Source organism: Limulus polyphemus, unplaced genomic scaffold (genome assembly GCF_000517525.1).
Source record: "Limulus polyphemus unplaced genomic scaffold, Limulus_polyphemus-2.1.2 Scaffold889, whole genome shotgun sequence".
NCBI lineage: Eukaryota > Metazoa > Arthropoda > Merostomata > Xiphosura > Limulidae > Limulus > Limulus polyphemus.
In genome coordinates this window covers 229,931-248,626 of record NW_013666499.1, presented here as the reverse complement: position 1 = coordinate 248,626, position 18,696 = coordinate 229,931, and the positions used below count along the sequence as shown (strand labels likewise).

At 34.9% G+C, this 18,696-nt stretch overlaps 1 protein-coding gene across 1 annotated transcript in view; it reads right to left on the bottom strand.

The window, feature by feature from the left end:
- LOC106461055 (prolyl endopeptidase FAP-like) overlaps window positions 1-18,696 on the bottom strand; it is a 63,109-nt gene that overhangs the window by 5,075 nt on the left and 39,338 nt on the right. Inside the window, exons 10-15 of the mRNA XM_022387893.1 lie at window positions 17,072-17,304; window positions 16,657-16,755; window positions 9,810-9,885; window positions 8,334-8,528; window positions 6,125-6,282; window positions 1,880-2,011 (exon numbers count right to left, since the gene is read on the bottom strand). Of these exons, the coding sequence (XP_022243601.1) occupies window positions 1,880-2,011; window positions 6,125-6,282; window positions 8,334-8,528; window positions 9,810-9,885; window positions 16,657-16,755; window positions 17,072-17,304 (893 nt within the window). The remainder of the gene's footprint in view (window positions 1-1,879; window positions 2,012-6,124; window positions 6,283-8,333; window positions 8,529-9,809; window positions 9,886-16,656; window positions 16,756-17,071; window positions 17,305-18,696) is intronic.

Genomic DNA, 18,696 nt, shown 5'->3' with positions numbered 1-18,696 from the left:
TATATATATATATATAATATATATATATATATATAATATAATTATATATACACAATACAATTATAGAGTAGAAGATCTAGGACTTTAGGAAAGGGGGGATGCCAAACACCCAAGAAGGGCCATGGGTCTGGAATTATAAGGGGGAACATCCCCTACTGGATAAGAGACAAGTAGCCTTTCAGCAATGGAGACACCATATTTTTCATGTTTTCACATATTTTATTTTAGCATTACATTTGACAGGTGTAGTTGGAGTATCATTAACATGCCAAGAAAAGGGGCAGTGCATTCCAGGTGCACCCCCAAATAAATCTGCCTATATTATAAAAACAATGTTTCAAATATCTACCTTTATAGCTGTATCTGTAGAACACAGGTTTTCTTCATCTTGCAGTATTGTATATTTGAATATACGTTAATCTATATTAATTAACCAAATTTATCATGTAACCAGATAAGCACTGCACTTTTCCAAATGGAAAAGTAAACAGTTCTAAATTTCCTTTCACAACAAATTCTAAAAATGCATGTGTAAACTACATTTAAACCTAAACTGTTTCCACACAAAAGGAAATATAAAGCTTCGCTGCGTAACATTCTCCATGATCAGGTTAAGTGATTAGAATTTCTGATATTATTAACTGAAACTGGTCATAAAATAGGCTTGAAAAAGACCATTTGCTCAAAACATCACCAAGAGAATAAATTACTAACATAGTTTTTAAAAGTGGTTTATCTCCAAAAGTCTAATCTTTATATGTTATCACCTTGTCATTTTTATACTTATTTATAGAAGAGGTTTGACTACATAATATGAAAAAAAGTGTTCAATGTTGGTTCTAGAACTTTCAATAAAGATGGACGTTAATGTAAAGCTGTAAAAATAGCAGACTTCACAAAGCATAGAAGACTGGATTGGAATGTTGCACTAAGTATAAAAAGCTGGATTAAACACAGTACTAGGCAGAGAAGTATAGTTACATACTATCCAATATGTAAAGAAGATTGGACTTAGGACAACATGATGCATAGAAGACTGAGCTACACACTGCACTATACCAAATAGACTGGACTAAATAAAGCACTAAGCAGAAAAGACTGAAATATGTACTGCTATATGCATAGAAGACTGGAGTAGATACTGCATTAAACAAAACTGAAATACATATTGCACTAAACAAAGAAAACTGGAGTACATAATGCACTAGTCATAGAAAACTGGGATAAGTACTCCACTTAACATAGAAGACTGGACTACAGATTAAACAAAGCATAGAAGACTGGACTAATACCACACTATGCATATGAGAATGGATTACATACTGCACTAAGTTTAAGAGACTGGGCTATCAGCTGAACTAAGCTTAGAAAATTGTATTACTTAGTTATTAGCAACCTAAACAAAGAACTTTCAGTTTCATGCTTATTTATGCATGGATTACCTACTGACAGACCAAGAGGCTGTATAGCAGATATTATGTACATAAAAATTCCACAACATTTATTAGTCTTTCAGTTTACAGCTTCATATTCAGCAACTGCAACTGTTGTGCAACTGAAGAACGAAAAAGAAAGATCAGAAAATATAAAGGCTTAGTGGAGTATGATTTCAGACTTCATAAAGGTCAAATAATCATGTTTGTCCCTAGATTTCTTTAATGAATTGCTTGAATCCTTATAAAAAATAAATAAAATTATTTCTTTCATTCCTCAAGCGTTCATAAATTCAGTACTAAACTATAACTGAGGCCATCCCTCACATGATGGAGATTCAACTCAGTTTAATCTAGTGAGTGCATACTATAGGTTTTGCATGAAAAGGTTGGAAAACATTATTCTAACTGAATGAATAAGTAAAATGTTGAATTAACAAACTTACCATCACTTGTTCCATGGATTAGAAGGTACTTTTTACCCTTGATATTTCCTGCTTTTTTTAAGAGGTTAGCTTTCTCATACCCAACATAATTTTCTTCTGGAAGTTTCATGTATCGCTCAGTATAAACAGAATCTGAAGATGTTATTATCTGTGTTAATAACCTTTAAAATCACAGAAGAGATCCAAACAATGTGTCACTGCTTATGTAACATGCCTACATATCTTATCTGATACTCATCAAATAAACATTCTATGCCCTTTTCTTATAAAACGTTTAGCCATAATACTTTTATTTTATAACAAAACATACATTAAGTATTCACAGGACTCCTGACATTAACATTTTTCTAATATGAAAATGTATTCCTGATAAATACTCAACTCTTTACATGGAATAGTTATATCCCTCGCACGTCTGTCTATGAGATTTGGATGCCAGTAGCTTTGATCTAACTCCCACCTTACATTCACATGTGAATGTGAAACTGCGGTGGTGCATGATGACATCATCATGCAACAATAGCCCTTCATCAATAGGAGGCAAAACAACCTCCATGTACATTAACTCTGATTAAGTATTGCGCTCAAAATAACTTATTGAGATTTGCAATTGTCAATGAAACTTAAGTTTTGTTCTGCCTTGCTTGTGTTTGAAAATCAATGATTAACATAATGAATTCTCAAGTGATGATGACTTGTAATTTGTTCTGTAAAAGTAACTGAGTTACAAACACAGGCCCTATTTTTACTTTGGCTTCTGGAGGCTCATGGACTGTTGGGAACATTACAGCATGTTGTAGTTCCCTCATGCATACTGAGTTTTCTCCTGTCTCTTTGGCTAACATCTTTTCTTCTCAGTTTGTGAATGGCCAGGAGGACAATAAATTTCACTGACAGTTTCCCCCACCTGGGTTTGCTATGTATACCACATTACAAGTCAGGGATGTTGCGAATATGAAGATGGCCATCTGAGCACTTGCACATACAAGTGGTTGGCAAGCAAATAAGCATAATGTGATTAGAGCATGATCAGGCCATACAGGGAGTGCTAGCCTCGACTCAACTGAACAGACGAGGGCATATCTGCTGTTTGAGAGGTGACCTACACTACACTGACAGTGTCACCATTGCCCTACTTCCTACCGTATTGTGCTAGGAACTTGTAAGTGGCAAGGGAATAAAATATCCTATGGTAAGGAGAAAGTTGAAAGGTAGTCGATAAAGCTACAGGATAACTAATGATAGACTGATCCATTAGCTGAATTAGGAAATGGGAACATGCCTGACAAACAGCGAGAAGTTTGAGCAGGTTGATGTAAAGTGAACATCTTTCCCATACCCAAATGCCAAAAGACATAGTTTGGTCAGAGATGTGCCCCAACCCGAAAGGGTAGTAACTGTGAAGAGATGGAGATCCAGTCGAGGGGGGGTAATAAAACACCAATCATGGTAGTTGCATGGTCTGGCTACTAAGACAAGACCTCATGAAGAGGAGAAAGGAGGTTCACAATTAAGGACAATGGATCCCACAAAAGATTCCACTGATCATGCAATATTCACTGGAAGATGCCCATGTGTGCATGCCCCAAAGGAATGAATGGTTCCTGGGAAGCCAGAGTCCCAAAAGCAAAACAACTTTATGGGCAGGATGAAAAGGATAATACAAACCACGGTGACCAGACAGTCCATAGCTCACAGGGGATAAGGTGAAGGCTCAACCTGACCAAGATGAGAGTAAAAGAAAATGCCCAGATATACTAAATGCAGTGTAGGCATGAGAAAGAACTTGGAAAGCGTAACAACACACCCAACCAAGCAGCCTCCTGCAGAAGAAAGGAGGTATGAGAGAAAGACATATCTCAATAATGGGCAAGTAAAAGCCAATTAACCAAGTAGGAATGGAAGCACAGCCCCAATTTCATGAATGTGGTGAGTTAAAGCCCTCATGACCCAACTGAAGATATAAAATTCCAACATCATGCTGAAGAGAAAAACACAGAAGTAGAAGACTTGATTCTGATGGACAAAATGTAAAAATGTTGGGAGGACAGGGTAACTGAAATATATAGAAAGGCATCTGATATGGCGACTGTAGTTACCCACAGACCAGGTGAAAAGAGTCAGCAGAGAGGAGAGAAATTCTCCATCTTGAACCATAGAATGACTAGAAATTTGGTGAGAAATGATAGATCAATAACCGGACAACACTCCTAGGCCTACATAGGCCATCAAGAGGTAAGAGTAACAAAACCCAGAGAATGAGTGAATACCTTCTCAATGGCATGTTCAGTCAAAAGATCTAAGACCAAATCCATGAAACACTGAAGAATAATGGGATCAGAGGGGGGAGAATAGGAAACAGGATGGGGAGAGAGGGAAGGAAAGAAGTGGAGAGAAAATGAGGTTAAAACATGAAGACCCATCTGTCAGTAGGAAACTGAGGTCATAGGCTGGCAAAGTGAGACAGACAGGCACCCAGAGGGTCTGACTCGGCAGGCTAGTCACCAATGAAATGAATGACAAACCAGATATTGGTTAGCAGGACAATGGGAAGAAGACAAAGTCCTGAAAACTAGAATGGGTAGGGTAGACTGATCCAGTCAAGGAACAGGAGTCAATGGGTGAGGATGGGAAAGACACAAAGCCAAGGAAAAGAATGAGGATTGATGCCAAGCTAATTCAGCTCCAGTTTCCAGTGAAACACAAACACTACTGAAGACATTCAGGTGAAGAAAAGGAAAATAGCAGAAGAAGTGGTACAAACAAAGATGGTAAAGAGAAGAGAATGTACCTCTCTAGAAAACCTCTATAGAGCACAAAGAGATGCCTCAGATAAAAGGTGGTGGGAGGATGGCAAGAAAAAGGAGAAGACATGAAAACAAGGAACTAGAGAGCAAAATAGAAGAGAAAGGGTTACAAACCCCAAGCAGGCAAAAGAGTTTCCAAAAACGAGGAATCTATGAAAGAATGGCTAAAAGTTGGGACAAAAGAGTCTAGAGTGTAAAGGGGATGATGCATGTGGGTACAAGTGTATCACCATGAACCATAACATTAGGCATAGGAGGAAAGACAAAGTAATCCTGATAATCAGTTTCATGGAGTAAAGAATGGGAAGAATCAAAAGACACAGACTAAAGATGAAGAAAAAACATATCTGAGAAATCATATCCAGAAAGAGGTTGGAAGGTTGAGGATTATCCTATGGTAACAATAGGAAACCCAGGTGGGGGGAAGCAGTCAGTGAAATTTGTTGTCCTCCTGGTCATTTACAAACTGAAGAGAAAGGACGTCAGGTGAAGGGACAGGAGGAGAAAGCCCAGTATGCATGAGGGAACCTACAACATGCTGTCAATGAGCTTCCAGAAGCCATAGTAGAAATACTGCCTGTTTTCATAACTCAGTTAATTTTACAGGACAAATTAGAAGTCACTATCACTTGAGAATTCATTATGTTAATGCTTTTGAAACAAAAGTAAACACAGAATGAAATTTACATCTCATTGGCAATTGCAAATCTTAGTAAATTGGTCATAGACTTGAAAAAATTAGCATGATTCTTCAAGGTAATGCTGAGGAAAAGAATGAAGTTATTTCTAGTGCAAGTGCTTAAGGGGAATTACCACACATGGGGGTTGTGTTGCCCTCCTACTGGTGAAGGTCTATTGCTGCATGATGATGTTATCATGCACCAGTGTAATTCATGTTAGACATATGAATTTTAGGTGGGGGTTAGCTCAAGGCTGGTGGCATTCAAATCTCATAGGCAAGACACACAAGAAATAAAACTATTCTGTGTGCCAAGATGACGTATCATATTGGAAGATATAAGGTACTCTATCTAAAATATATATAAATATTTGTACACACATGTACATATACTCATTTTAAAATTTTCTTTCTCCTTATCAAGCATTATATTTGTAACAGCTTTTATATTCTGCACTCATACTGACAGAAAAATAATTAGTTCAGTTATATTAAAAATAAAAAACTTTCATTTAAAAACAAAGAATACTATTCAGCTTCTATGGAATTATTATAATGACAAGTACTTTGTATATACTTTTCATATATTATTGTTACTCTATTAAACAACTAATAAACAGAAACTCTGCCTACTTTTAGTCACACTATGTTAATAATATAGAAAATAACTATATATCATATCATAATTAACCATGACATGTTCTCTAATCTAGAGCAAATTATACATCATATTAACATGTGAAATGTAATGTTTCTCACCATAGTAGCACCAGTTAGTAACAGGAGCTTCAGATAAACCACACTGAAACACATCTGTATCAGTAGCCAAAGCCATGCCTGTGGCATAACCTCCATAAGACCATCCCCAAAGAGCAATTTTTTCTGCATCAATGAATGGCAATTCACTTCTAAGATACCTAAAAATAGAAATATCTATGTATTAACATTTTTGTAGAGTAACTATAACAAAATGCACAGTGAGTTTTATTGAAAATAAAATATATTCCTGCATAACTGGGTAGTATACAAATATTATATATACCTTACACTCCTATAAATATATACTTACTATATAGAAAATGTTTTAATTTACCCATGTTCTGATTTGTCAGCTCTAGAGCTCTATTGTAAATGCAGTGTTGATGTTTTCGCATCAAGCAGTTTAATTTAAACCTTTGAGGGAAACAGTTTGTTCATGTGTGAGTGAGCACCAAGACTCAGTGACAAAGTTTTTAATACTTCTCTTTCCAACCTGCTGATTGTGTACTACTTTATTCCATTCACTTCATTTAAAAACAGGTAAACTCCTTTCATTTATTTACACTTCCTTCACAAACTGGAGTAGTCCTTCTGCTCCAATGATCACTTGTACTTACTTTTCACTCTAAATAAAGCATTTTATTTCATTTTATTTTGACTTCTACACCATGTCTTGTCTTTTTCATTTAACCTGCAACAAGTTGCTACACCTGTCTTTCTGCATATTATATCCATGAATAGGGTGACCAGATTTCCAATCCAAAAAAAAAACAGAACAGTCCAGTCCTTGACCCTAATTTCAAATGGTTATTACAAATTCAAAATAATTTAAATTTTATTTAATTTACTTTAAATTTATTGAACTATTACACAATACTTCCAAATATATTAACACTGCCATTGTTTTTGAAATAATCTCAACTACTTTTTTGGCGATAGACACAAAATAAAATTAATCAAAGTATACATCAAAGAAATATTTAATTATTCACTACCCAATTCATCTTAAAATAAGCTGCTTCATAGCTGGATTTATTTAAGAATCCATAATATTTTCAAACATGCTACTTTTAAGGTTTTGCATTATTTTGAAACATTTTAAGACATATGGAACATAGAAGCACTGCCTTAACTGTCTCCATATTTGGACCTGAGCAGAACTGAGTTTCTCACCATGCACAGATGGAACTTTCTACAAAGCTTGGTGGCAGGAGAGTAAGTGTTACAACAACGAACAAGTTAAGTAAGCTTATTACCATTGTGGTTCAATGTAACTAACAGTTTGATGTCTTTATCATGAAATCAGAACATTTTTTGCATACCAAGAACTTTTCTTGGGACACTGGGACAAACTACCAAATACAGGACTGTCCTAGCAAAACCAGGGTGTCTGGTCACCCTATCCATGAAGCTCTTGATTTTGTGGAGATCAAGCTCCTGTGTCTAGGTTTATCCTTGAATTACCAGAAATGTTTACCTCATATGTATAATACAATTATGAATAAATTCTAAATTAGTCTCCTGTTTGATTTAAAAACTACTGTAACTACTCATACTACACAATAAAATGAACTTATAAGTTGACAGACATCTTATCATAAATAAGTTACACAAATATTTTTTTTAATAGTAAGCATCAAATAAATTTGGTGAAGCATGTTTTTGTTGTTGATATATATAAACTGATAAAGGATTTTTTCAACTGCTGTGCTTTGTACACAATGTCAAAAGTAAATTTTTTTTAAGGAATGTGCCAAGAATACAGTCAAGAAAAGTAAATAATTTTTTCTTAATGCATCAAAATTATGGTTTAATAAAATACTGTACAACTCTTATGCAAAAAATCCACTCTAACAGAGTAGTTATTTTTTCCATTGCTCTGCCTTGTATAAGATCTGATCATTGCCATGTATACAGTATGATAGCTTTATTATTTCTACCACTATTGTGACATGTATACAATCAAAGTGCCTCAAAGTTTAGCTATTCTCTTGAAATAACACAAAACAAGGAGTTAAAATAGTTAACAAAAAGTGAAATTTAATTACTGCTGTTAGGCAACATTACACATAAACATTTCTCAGGATGCAGTTAACCAGGAAATACAACTATTATTACCAGAAACAAACAAAACACGTTTTCAGTGCCAGAAAATAAATATTTGTGGTTAAATTTACCAGGCAAAATTGCAATAATGACTTTCTCTCACCTGACAACATTTATTTGATCTTGTATTTCTACACTCCCTAGATTTTTATATATTTCATGCAACACCTTATCACCACGATTACCGCTTCCTCTACCATCAATAATGGCGTAGATAAAACCTTTACTGCTTGCAAGATAGGTTCCCCAGCTAACATCAAACTTTTCAGTGACCATCTGGCTGCCAGGGCCACAATACCTAATAAAAATATTTTGTTTATATACACAGACAGTATTGCATGAATGGTTGTAATTTATATAAAGTTATAACAAACTCCTTATGAAATAAAAGTCATAGCACAAAAACTATCACAGCCATTCTATACATATCTTCTAAATGCTAGCACTACTCAGTGTTCAAGATTCAAGCACTTTTAAGTGTCACTGAACATGTTCCACATTTTAAGCTGTGAACATGTTATAAAAATAATAGTCAAACTCACTATTTAACTGAAAGTAACCATATGGTCAGCAAGTGCTGCTGTCATGTTTGCTCTCCATCTGATCAGCAGTTCTACAGTAGGGACAATTATGCCCAAAACATAGGGTCTCTGACATGACCATTTAGCTCATGTATCATTCAGAATAAAATTACCAAATACTACATACGTGTTATAAACATATATCTAACAACCACTACCATCATCACTCCATATAACAATAAACATATCTAATAACCACTAATAACATCTCTAATAACCATTCATACAGTCCTTCTATATCTTAATAAAGAAACATCTAATGACTGATACCAACGTCTGTCTTTATGCCAATAAACTTGCTAACCACTACCACTGTTCCAGCATTTTTCAATACACTAATAAGCATACATCAAATAACCACTACAAGCATCAAATTCTTTAGTGAAACAGGGCTGAACAACCTGAAAAATTTTATTACTATATAACAGCTACTGTTTTAATGTTATAAAATATTTACTTTCTTACATTTGAAAGTTTTTCCAAATTTAAAGAATACTAGTTGTGACCTACAAAACATTTGCAGTAGTTTTCATACCCTTCATTTGAATTTTTATTATTGTAATATTGATAAATCCTGGTCTATTCAAAAAAATTTTACACGGTCAGACAAACAAACTCATATACAAATAACTTTATTTAATAAAACTACACATAAAGTACACAATGAAGTAAAGTAATGGTAATTATAATAGTGATGGCAACAACACTGTGCCATTGTGTACCAAATTCATTGCATTGAAAAGTTTGACTAACCAAAAAAATGGGTAAAGTGATTCTGTATTGAAAAGCACATTATAATTATATTTTGTGTCCATGAAAATATTTCATCAAAACAAGGAATTTTAGTATAGAAATAAAAGTAATGATTGTTCAGGCATCTTCAGGATTTGAGGAGAGAAACTAGCATTTTTCAGTACAAAAATTACTATATGCTAGCTTATGTATTATAGTAATATCTTTCACTATTCACATTTTATCCTATGTTACTCAATACCTACACATAAACCACCAAAGGGTATTTAGTGATTTCATCATCTCGAAGCTGTGGAGGAAGAAACAGTCGGACAATGGCATCTAAAAACCAAAAAAAAAAAAATATTAACTAGACAACAAAAAGAAGAAACACTTTCCTAAACAAAGCATGTTCAAAGATTAATTTATTAAAATTATAGACATACACAACAACACTTTATAAAATAAAAGAATGGCATGGTGAAACACAAAGTGTATGTAAGTTATACTAAAGTATTGAAACACAGAAGTAGACCTAACTATAAGTCATAATTTTAATACAACAATTAACTAAGAAAAAGATAAATACAATAAACTTAACAGAAAAATAAGTGAAGAAAAACAGCACAGTAAAACATAAATGTGTCTAATTAACTGCATTGTTCTCATTTAAACAAAATGAAAGTGAAGTGGAAGACAAAACAGTACCTAATTAAGTAATCAAACAGTGCAATAAAGGACACCAGCACCTAATTTATTGATAATATGTACATTATAAGGAAAGAAAAACCAGTACATATACATCAGAATCTGATATAGACAAGAGAACAGTAATGTAAAAACAAAGTATTTATTTAAATGAAAAAACAGTAAATTGTATAAATACAACAGTATTTGTTAAAATAAAAGAACAGTAACTAAAACACATTGTACCCTACTAGTGAAAAACAACTATAGAAGACCTTTACCTTACTTTAAAACAAAACAATAGTACAGTAAAGTATATAAATTTCACTAAGCATATGCACCTGTAACTACCAAAAATAACAATGAAGTAAAACTTTTTTGAGTGAAAAAAAAAAAGAACAGTACCTAACTAAACAACAGAACAGGACAGATGTAAAATACAACAGCCTAATAAAACCAAGCAAAAAGATGATAAAGAGCAAAAATACAACAGCATTTAATTAAACTACTGGAGAGCAGAGTAAATCATAAAAACTAACTCAAAAATAAAAAGGAAAGTTATGTGTATGAACACAAAAGTATGTAAGTAAATAATAGAAAAATACAATAAATCACCATATATTCTTCTAAACAAAAATAAATATGAGTGAATAAACCCCACAACAAATAAACAATGGACAGGAAGGTGTATTGTACAAATAAAACAGCACTAATTAAACAATTCAGAAACATTGTAAATCACATTACCAACTAAATACTGGACAATAAGGTGTTTAAACCCAACAGCATACCAGTTAACACTTTCTTATATTGAAAATGTATTTCTGATAGGTACTTACCCCTCTCACACAAAAGGCTATTTCAATCATTGACTGCCCTCTAAGCATTGCAAAAGGAATTTTAGTAATCAGCACACTAGTTTTTATACCCCACCAGTTTCTTGCTACTCTACACCAATAGTACTGCACCACCTATAACAGCACAACTATCTGCCTCTGTTATTCCCCCTCAATCTCCACTTTTGAGAATTGGCAGGTACTAGTATAAAAACACTGGTTCTAGAGGGGAAGAAGGGTGGGAATAGGTAAGTACCTATCAGAAATACATTTTCAGTGTAAGAAAATGTTAAATTCTGAAACAGACTTATTTAACAAAAGGCTAGAATCCCACATTACAAAGGTAGGGGGTTTGTGTAGGCTCACAAAAAACAAACCAAGCAGAAAGTGACTGCCCAGAATGAATGAATGTGCTCAGAGATGAAAATGAAGCACACCTGTGGGGTACCACACTACTTCGAACAGATATGCTCTTCGCCCAAGAATTAGGAAAGTAACATGAAATTGGTGGAAAAGGTAATGCTTGCACAACTGTAAGAATGTTAAGAAGGTGCAAGCTGGATCAATATATAATGAGATAACCAAAAAATGTACTAACAACAGGTGGCTATGGTACGTGGATTATGTTATAGATACCCAACAACCCCAACTGTAAGTAAACAGAGTGCCATACATCAAGCAACTGGAATTACAAGGAAGAAGTGAGCAAACAGTTGTTAGTGGACAAACTCCCAAAACCACCATTGGAGCAAGAAGTAAGACAAACCAAACCTGGCATTATGGGATCTTGGTGTTGCCTCAACTCAACTGTAAGAACAGGGAAAGCTGTAAGCAGTATTACGGGCAAAGTCATACCTCACTCAACTGTAAATGCAGGGTAGAAAAATCATGTATCTGGAATTACTATGAGGACGAGCAGCATTTGCCCAATTATAGGAACATAGCATAGATATCCTGCTGCCATTATTACGAGGCAGACAATGTCTCTCAAACCTAACAGTAGAAGCGGGAAAAACCTTCTGCAACTAGAATTAACAAGAAGAGAGGCCTCTACTGCACTCAACTGTAGGAGCCCGGAATTACAATGAGGATCCCATGTAGGCTGGCCCCAAATAATATTTGATCATTGGTTTTATTCAGTGCAGTCCACCCAGGCAGAAAACATCTGGGGGAAGTGCCAGTAGGGAACCAGCTTCACCCCCTCTTCTCCTGAATGGATAAATGAGCATAAGTACAGTAACACTCAGGAGGAAGCTTTCATAGTCCACCACCTCAGTGACTGGGAACTGAGGGTGGTAAGGACTTCCATGCTCCACTCAAAGAAAAAGGCTGGTAAAAATGTGGTGGGGAGTCTGGAGGAATATTACACAGGAGACAATGGAATGGGTGACTGTGTTTCCCTTTTCTTATAAAACAAGCCAAACCAAATTAAGGAATCAAAGGATTAGCAGGGATGGGCAGAAAACACCTTCTGCTATACTCATGAAGACCATGAGTGACAATCCACTACAGATATAATTATAATACATAGATATACACCACCAGGAAAGTGCCCAGTGGTCTTACAGAAACCCAACATCTCAACTGTGAGTGTTACTGTGTTTATTGCAGGTTTAAAGATGAACAGACATGTGCGAAATTGCCATAGCAAGAAGACAAAATATCCACCAGAGGAAGAAACAGCCAGATCATGCAGATAATGAGCAAAAAAAAGGATTGGGAATAGTCCACATACCAGCCTAAATGATTTCTTACAATGTGGGGCAAAGGCAAGCATCTAAAGATATGGTAATGAGACAAATTTGATGTGAAGAAACATTATGGAGAAGGCCACCTTCCATGGACAAGTCCGAATACATCATCCTGACATGTTGACAAACCCAACTAGTGAGAGTTATTGGAAACAGATCAAATGAAACAGAAAGGTTCCAAGGAATAAATAGTCAGGAATGTGAACCCCCAAAAGAGGCAGTATGAGCCATGTAACACCTCAATGATCAAACTGAACAAAGAAGCCTTTCTGGATTGGAATGGGAGTACTGGTGGGAAATTGAAGGTAAGGAAATGGGTGAGAAAGATAAACTATATTCTCAGGCTACATAGTTATTAGGATGGAAAGACCAGTCAGGGTAGATGATCACACAAGAGAAATGGTAAAGGGTACGAAAAACATTAATGGCATAAATATCAAAATTATGGCATCCACAGGAAATAGGTTGTAAAGGGAAAAATGGTACAAGGAACATATATCAAGTGGTTCAAAGGGAGAATGAGAAGGGGCATAAAAGACCACATTAGGATCCCAATCTGGTACAAGAAAGGGACATCAAGGACAAGCAATACAGAAGGAATGGAAAAGGAGGGAAAGGTCAGAAGAGGATAAAATTTTACAGAACTGGGAAAAATGGAAGGTGCCTGACATGGCTGGCTGATAACTAAACACACCTAAAATGGATAGGCCCTAGTCAAACAACCAGGCAAAAAATTGGGAAAGCTGAGGAACAGAAGGACAGGAAAGACAGGAGCCACAGTGAAGAGACCAACACCAGAAGGTAAACCAATGCCATTGGTAAATGGTCAAGGAAAAAGTTCTGATGTTTCAGGAAAGGAATGATGCTACACAAGGAGTCACTCCCTGGGCTGAGGAAGGGACTGGACAAAAGCCAAGCATGAAGAAAGAGTTTGTTGACATAGGGATGAACTATGTCCAATTGAGGTTGACAGAGGAGAGACTAAGAAAGAGATAAGGGCAGGGGACATTGCACAAGTGAATGTTAAAGCAGAGGGAACTGAGGCTATGCAGGCCAATACAGAGCAACCAGCAGGATGACACAAGAAGTGGTCTGGATGAGGGATAGAACTTTGAATAGGAGTTGGAATGGAGGGTAAGCGTAGAAGTAAAGACCCGTCCAATCCAAAATGAATGTGTCTACATCCTGAGCTAATGGGTGTTTTGAACAGGAGATCAAAAGGAAGGAATTTTGGTGTTACAGTGTGTGGCAAAGGCATTGATAAGCAATGTCCCCAGTTGAGAACACACCCACCAAAACACCTGTGGATGAAGGGTTCACTCTGTGATTGGGCAGATATAAACGACCTGCAACCAGATTCATGGCTCCAAGAACATGGCAAGATAACACCACCATGTTGTGATCATTGGCCCAAAAAGATCCAGAGTCAAAAAATACAAAGATTTGGATTTGGTTCCACCTTTCTTGTTGATATAATTGATGACTGTGGAGTTGTCAAAGTGGACCATAACCATCCGCCCCACAGGAGCGGAAGAAAATGGGTCAAAGCCCGACAGACTCCCAAAAGCTTGAGGATGTTGATGTAGAGTGTAGACTCCTCTACAGACCACAAACCAGAGATCACTTGAGAGTTGAAGAAAGCCCCACCTCACTAAAGATGTATCCATGAACAAATGTAACTCTGGATGAGGTTGAGGAATGGAAACCTTCACCATGGTACAACCCCTGTCAAGCCACAAAGCTAGGTATGCCCTGATCATGGAAGGAAGGGTAACAAGATGGTCCAATGGATTCAGGAAAAAGTTCAACTGATTGAGAAATGTCCAATGAAATGAACGCATACAAGCTCAACCAATAGGAATGAGAGCTTCCAAGGAAGCCTACATCCCTAAAAGAGATAGAACCTCTCGAGCTGTGAGAGAAGGAGAGATAAGGGCCTTTGTGACTGCCCATTTCATATCCTCGAGATGAGGAAGAGAAGGCTAGGTGTGAATTGAAGAAAAACCTCATATGAACCAGGTACTGAGTGGTGGTAAGAACAGACTTCTCCAACTTTATCAGAGAACCCACTCATGCTGTTTCCTGTTGAAGCAAACAGGAATGATGAGTGAGAAGACCCGATGAGTGAAGGTGACAAGCAAACGAGTGAATCACTCAACAAAACACAAAAGGAGCTGGAGAGAGATCAAACAGCAGACAAACCAAATAAAACAACGAGACTCTGGAGTACTGAAAATTTAGTCATCCAGAGTCCCAGTGAAAACACCTGCCATGGTGAAGCGAAGGGATTCCAGAAAGGAAATCAGCCAGGACAGATCTATAATTGGTCTCCAACTGCCCATCTTTTTGGGGACTAGATGAGTGGAAACCACCCGCTCAATAGCTTCTTTGCATAGATGGTCTTGAATGGCCTCGGCAGGATGACTGAGAGAGGAGGAAAGAAAAAACATAATAATTTGAAGGTGGAGTTTCACCTAATAAGGCAGAGGAGGAATCATGGGCTCTAGGGAAAACACCTAAAACATGACATACCTGATTGACAAGTTGTAAGAAAGAAGTAGGAAGTGAAATGTCCTGACCAGGTGTAGACTGTGATGGACCAAAAAAGGAAAGTGCCAGAAACATAGAGTCCAAATTGTCTTTCTAGAGATGGTAGGCCACCTCAAAAAGATGGTTAGGTGGATGAGGAGAAGAAATTGCCAGCCAAATGTAAGACTCTAACTCCCTGCAAACCAAGGTTTGAACTTCCTGAGCAGATAAAGTCGATCCTGTGTCTTGGGAAGTTGTGCCATGTGTGTTGTCATCTATGATTAGAATATCATTGTCCACCACATTAAATCTCGAATTCATATTAAAAATGCAAAACTGTAGAAACAACTGGAAGCAACTGATAAAAAAAACAATATTTTAAAAATTGTGAGATGAAACTTCAACTGAAAAAATAACAAAGCACAATCTAAAACTGTAGTCACACTTGGAAAAATTAAACACACGTCTAAGCTGTGTAATGCTAATCAAAAAAGTGGGAATTGAATGGAAATAGCAGAGAAAGATAGTTTTGCCATTATAGGTGGCACAATACTATTGGTAGAGAGTAGTCACATGATATGTACATGTTCAGAAATGGCATTAAACTGATTACTAAAATTCTTTTAGCAATGCTTAGAGGGCAGTCGAGATAGAATTTTGCTTGAAAGAAGGTAAGTCCAATTTGCAACAATAAATCAGAACAGAAATACACAACAGTACATAATCAAAAATAAAATTACATACATAAGCTATATCAGAGTAACACACAGAAAAATCTAGCACAATGATACCAAATGAACGAGTATAAGCATAATAATAATGTCAAATAAAAACGGTAAGTATACATCATAAACACCTATAATATGAATAAAGATTTTTAATCTATATATTCTAAAAAACAGCACAAAATTCAAACACCTAACAAGGACAAAGTACAACAGGAAAACAAATTCCTAAAGACTGAACATCTGCTTAAGTTTTTAAAACAGAATGCTTTATAAATATATAATATGGTACAAAGTGTAATATAAACAAATGTTAAAACATAAAATAATACAAGGCCTAATTAGAGCACAATAAAGTATTATAAATAAAACATAGTATTAAATCTGAATGTTTAGATGATGTATCAAACTGTTATCATATACTAGAGTTTAAGTTTTTTAAAGCTTAGTCTGTTTGTAGAGTATTTTATATACAATGTAGTTGCCAAACACTTTATTCATGGAAAAATCTTTGATAATAAAATTAGAGGATTAAATAAATCAACTAGCCAAAAATATTTTAATATCATAGACATATTTACTTACTAAATTCATTAGTCACAGGGACTTGAAAAGTTTGAACTTTTGGCAGTGCCTTTCGGTCATAATATTCTCGCAATTCATCATTACTGTCCAACACATAAACTGGAAAGAAAATCTTGCTTAAATTCAGTATAATTAAGAATTTGTTCGTTCCAATCATTCATATTTACAATACATTGGCTTTACTCTCATAAACAAGGTAATTTTTAAGCTAAAGCTCAACTTTAAAGTTTTTTAAAACAGTTGCTTAATGGGACTTAAGTAATTACAGCTCAATTTTACAGTTTACCAATGTGGCAAGTTCAGGAAAACTGAATGTTTAATTTCTTAATTGAAAAAATATTGTAATGCTATTAAAACATATGAAAATAGATTTTAATACAAAATACTGACAGTATCCATTCAATGAGAAACTTACCTAATTTGTTATTATCGATTTGTCGCAGTTCTATTCTTGGAATTCCAGGTCCTAAACATTCTAGAATGTAGTATTTGGCACCAGGGCTGAAAATGGCACTGTTATACAAACACTGATCTCCAAGGTCACAAGATAAGCACACCTCTGATCGTTGCTTAGCTGCTGCACTCATTACTTTCACACTAAAAACATGCCTTTCTGCAGGTTTGTTTTCCAAAGTGGTAACATAATACCTTTAAAGTAAGTAACATTCCACAAATTATACCAGTGACTTAATTACTATATATATATATATATACTGGATAGTAAATGTACAAAAAAAAATTTAACTATCCTGTTTCTTTGCATATATACTGATAAAAGTACTTATTGTTCTTAGTAAACTTTTTATTGGAATACAACCATATCCTAACTGCATGTTGTAAAGTTTATTTTACAAAATTGCAATACTGTAATAGACTGTTTTTATAGGAATACAGTGATATGTTATAATTCTCATTGGTCATGCTAAGAAGAGGCAAGGGGTGGCAGTCTCCGCCTCTGAATATTTCTGCCACCCCAAAAATTTTCACACAAAAAAAGATTAGTAGAGATATATCTCCAAAGTTATAATATCTTCAGTTAATATGCAACCATGTACAAGGACAAATCACCCAATAAAACATTATACAATTTCTGATTAGCCCTTAAAGCTTCTTAATTTATCTTCTATCAGTTTCCTTCTACTATCCTTTAAAAACAAAACAAAACAAAAAGCTTTTCCCACCCCAAACCCATCTGTCTGCTTTAATGTTTATATTCAGTAACATTGTAATTGCCTAAAGAACTGCTGTAATATTTATATATGGAAACACAGAGGTAGCCTAATGAACTGTTATAAGGTTTATACATACATAGGAACACCGATATCTTAATAAATTACTATAATATTTATTTGTACAAACACAGATGCCCTAATGAACTGCTATAATGTTTACATATAGGAGCTGTAATATCCTAATGAGCTCCTGTAATGTTACATATAGTAACACTGATATCCTAATGAACTGTTATAATGTTTATTTATAGTAAAAACTGTGATGTGTTAATGAACTGCAATAATGCTTATATATATATATAGTAACACTGATATCCTAATGAACTGTTATAATGTTCATATATACAAGAAACTGTGATATACTAATAAACTGCTGTAATGTTGATATATAGGAACACTATGATATACTAAGAAAATGATGTAATGTCTATATATATAGGAACAATGTGATAGCCTAAAGAACTGCTGTAATGTTCATATATAGATACATTGATAATCTAATAAACTGAAATAATGTTTATAAATAGGTGGATATTGTGATATACTAATGAACTGCTCTAATGTTCATATATAGATACACTGATAATCTAATAAACTGAAATAATGTTTATAAATAGGTGGATATTGTGATATACTAATGAACTGCTTTAATGTTCATATATAGAAACACTGATAATCTAATAAACTGAAATAATGTTTATAAATAGGTGGATATTGTGATATACTAATGAACTGCTTTAATGTTCATATATAGAAACACTGATAATCTAATAAACTGAAATAATGTTTATAAATAGGTGGATATTGT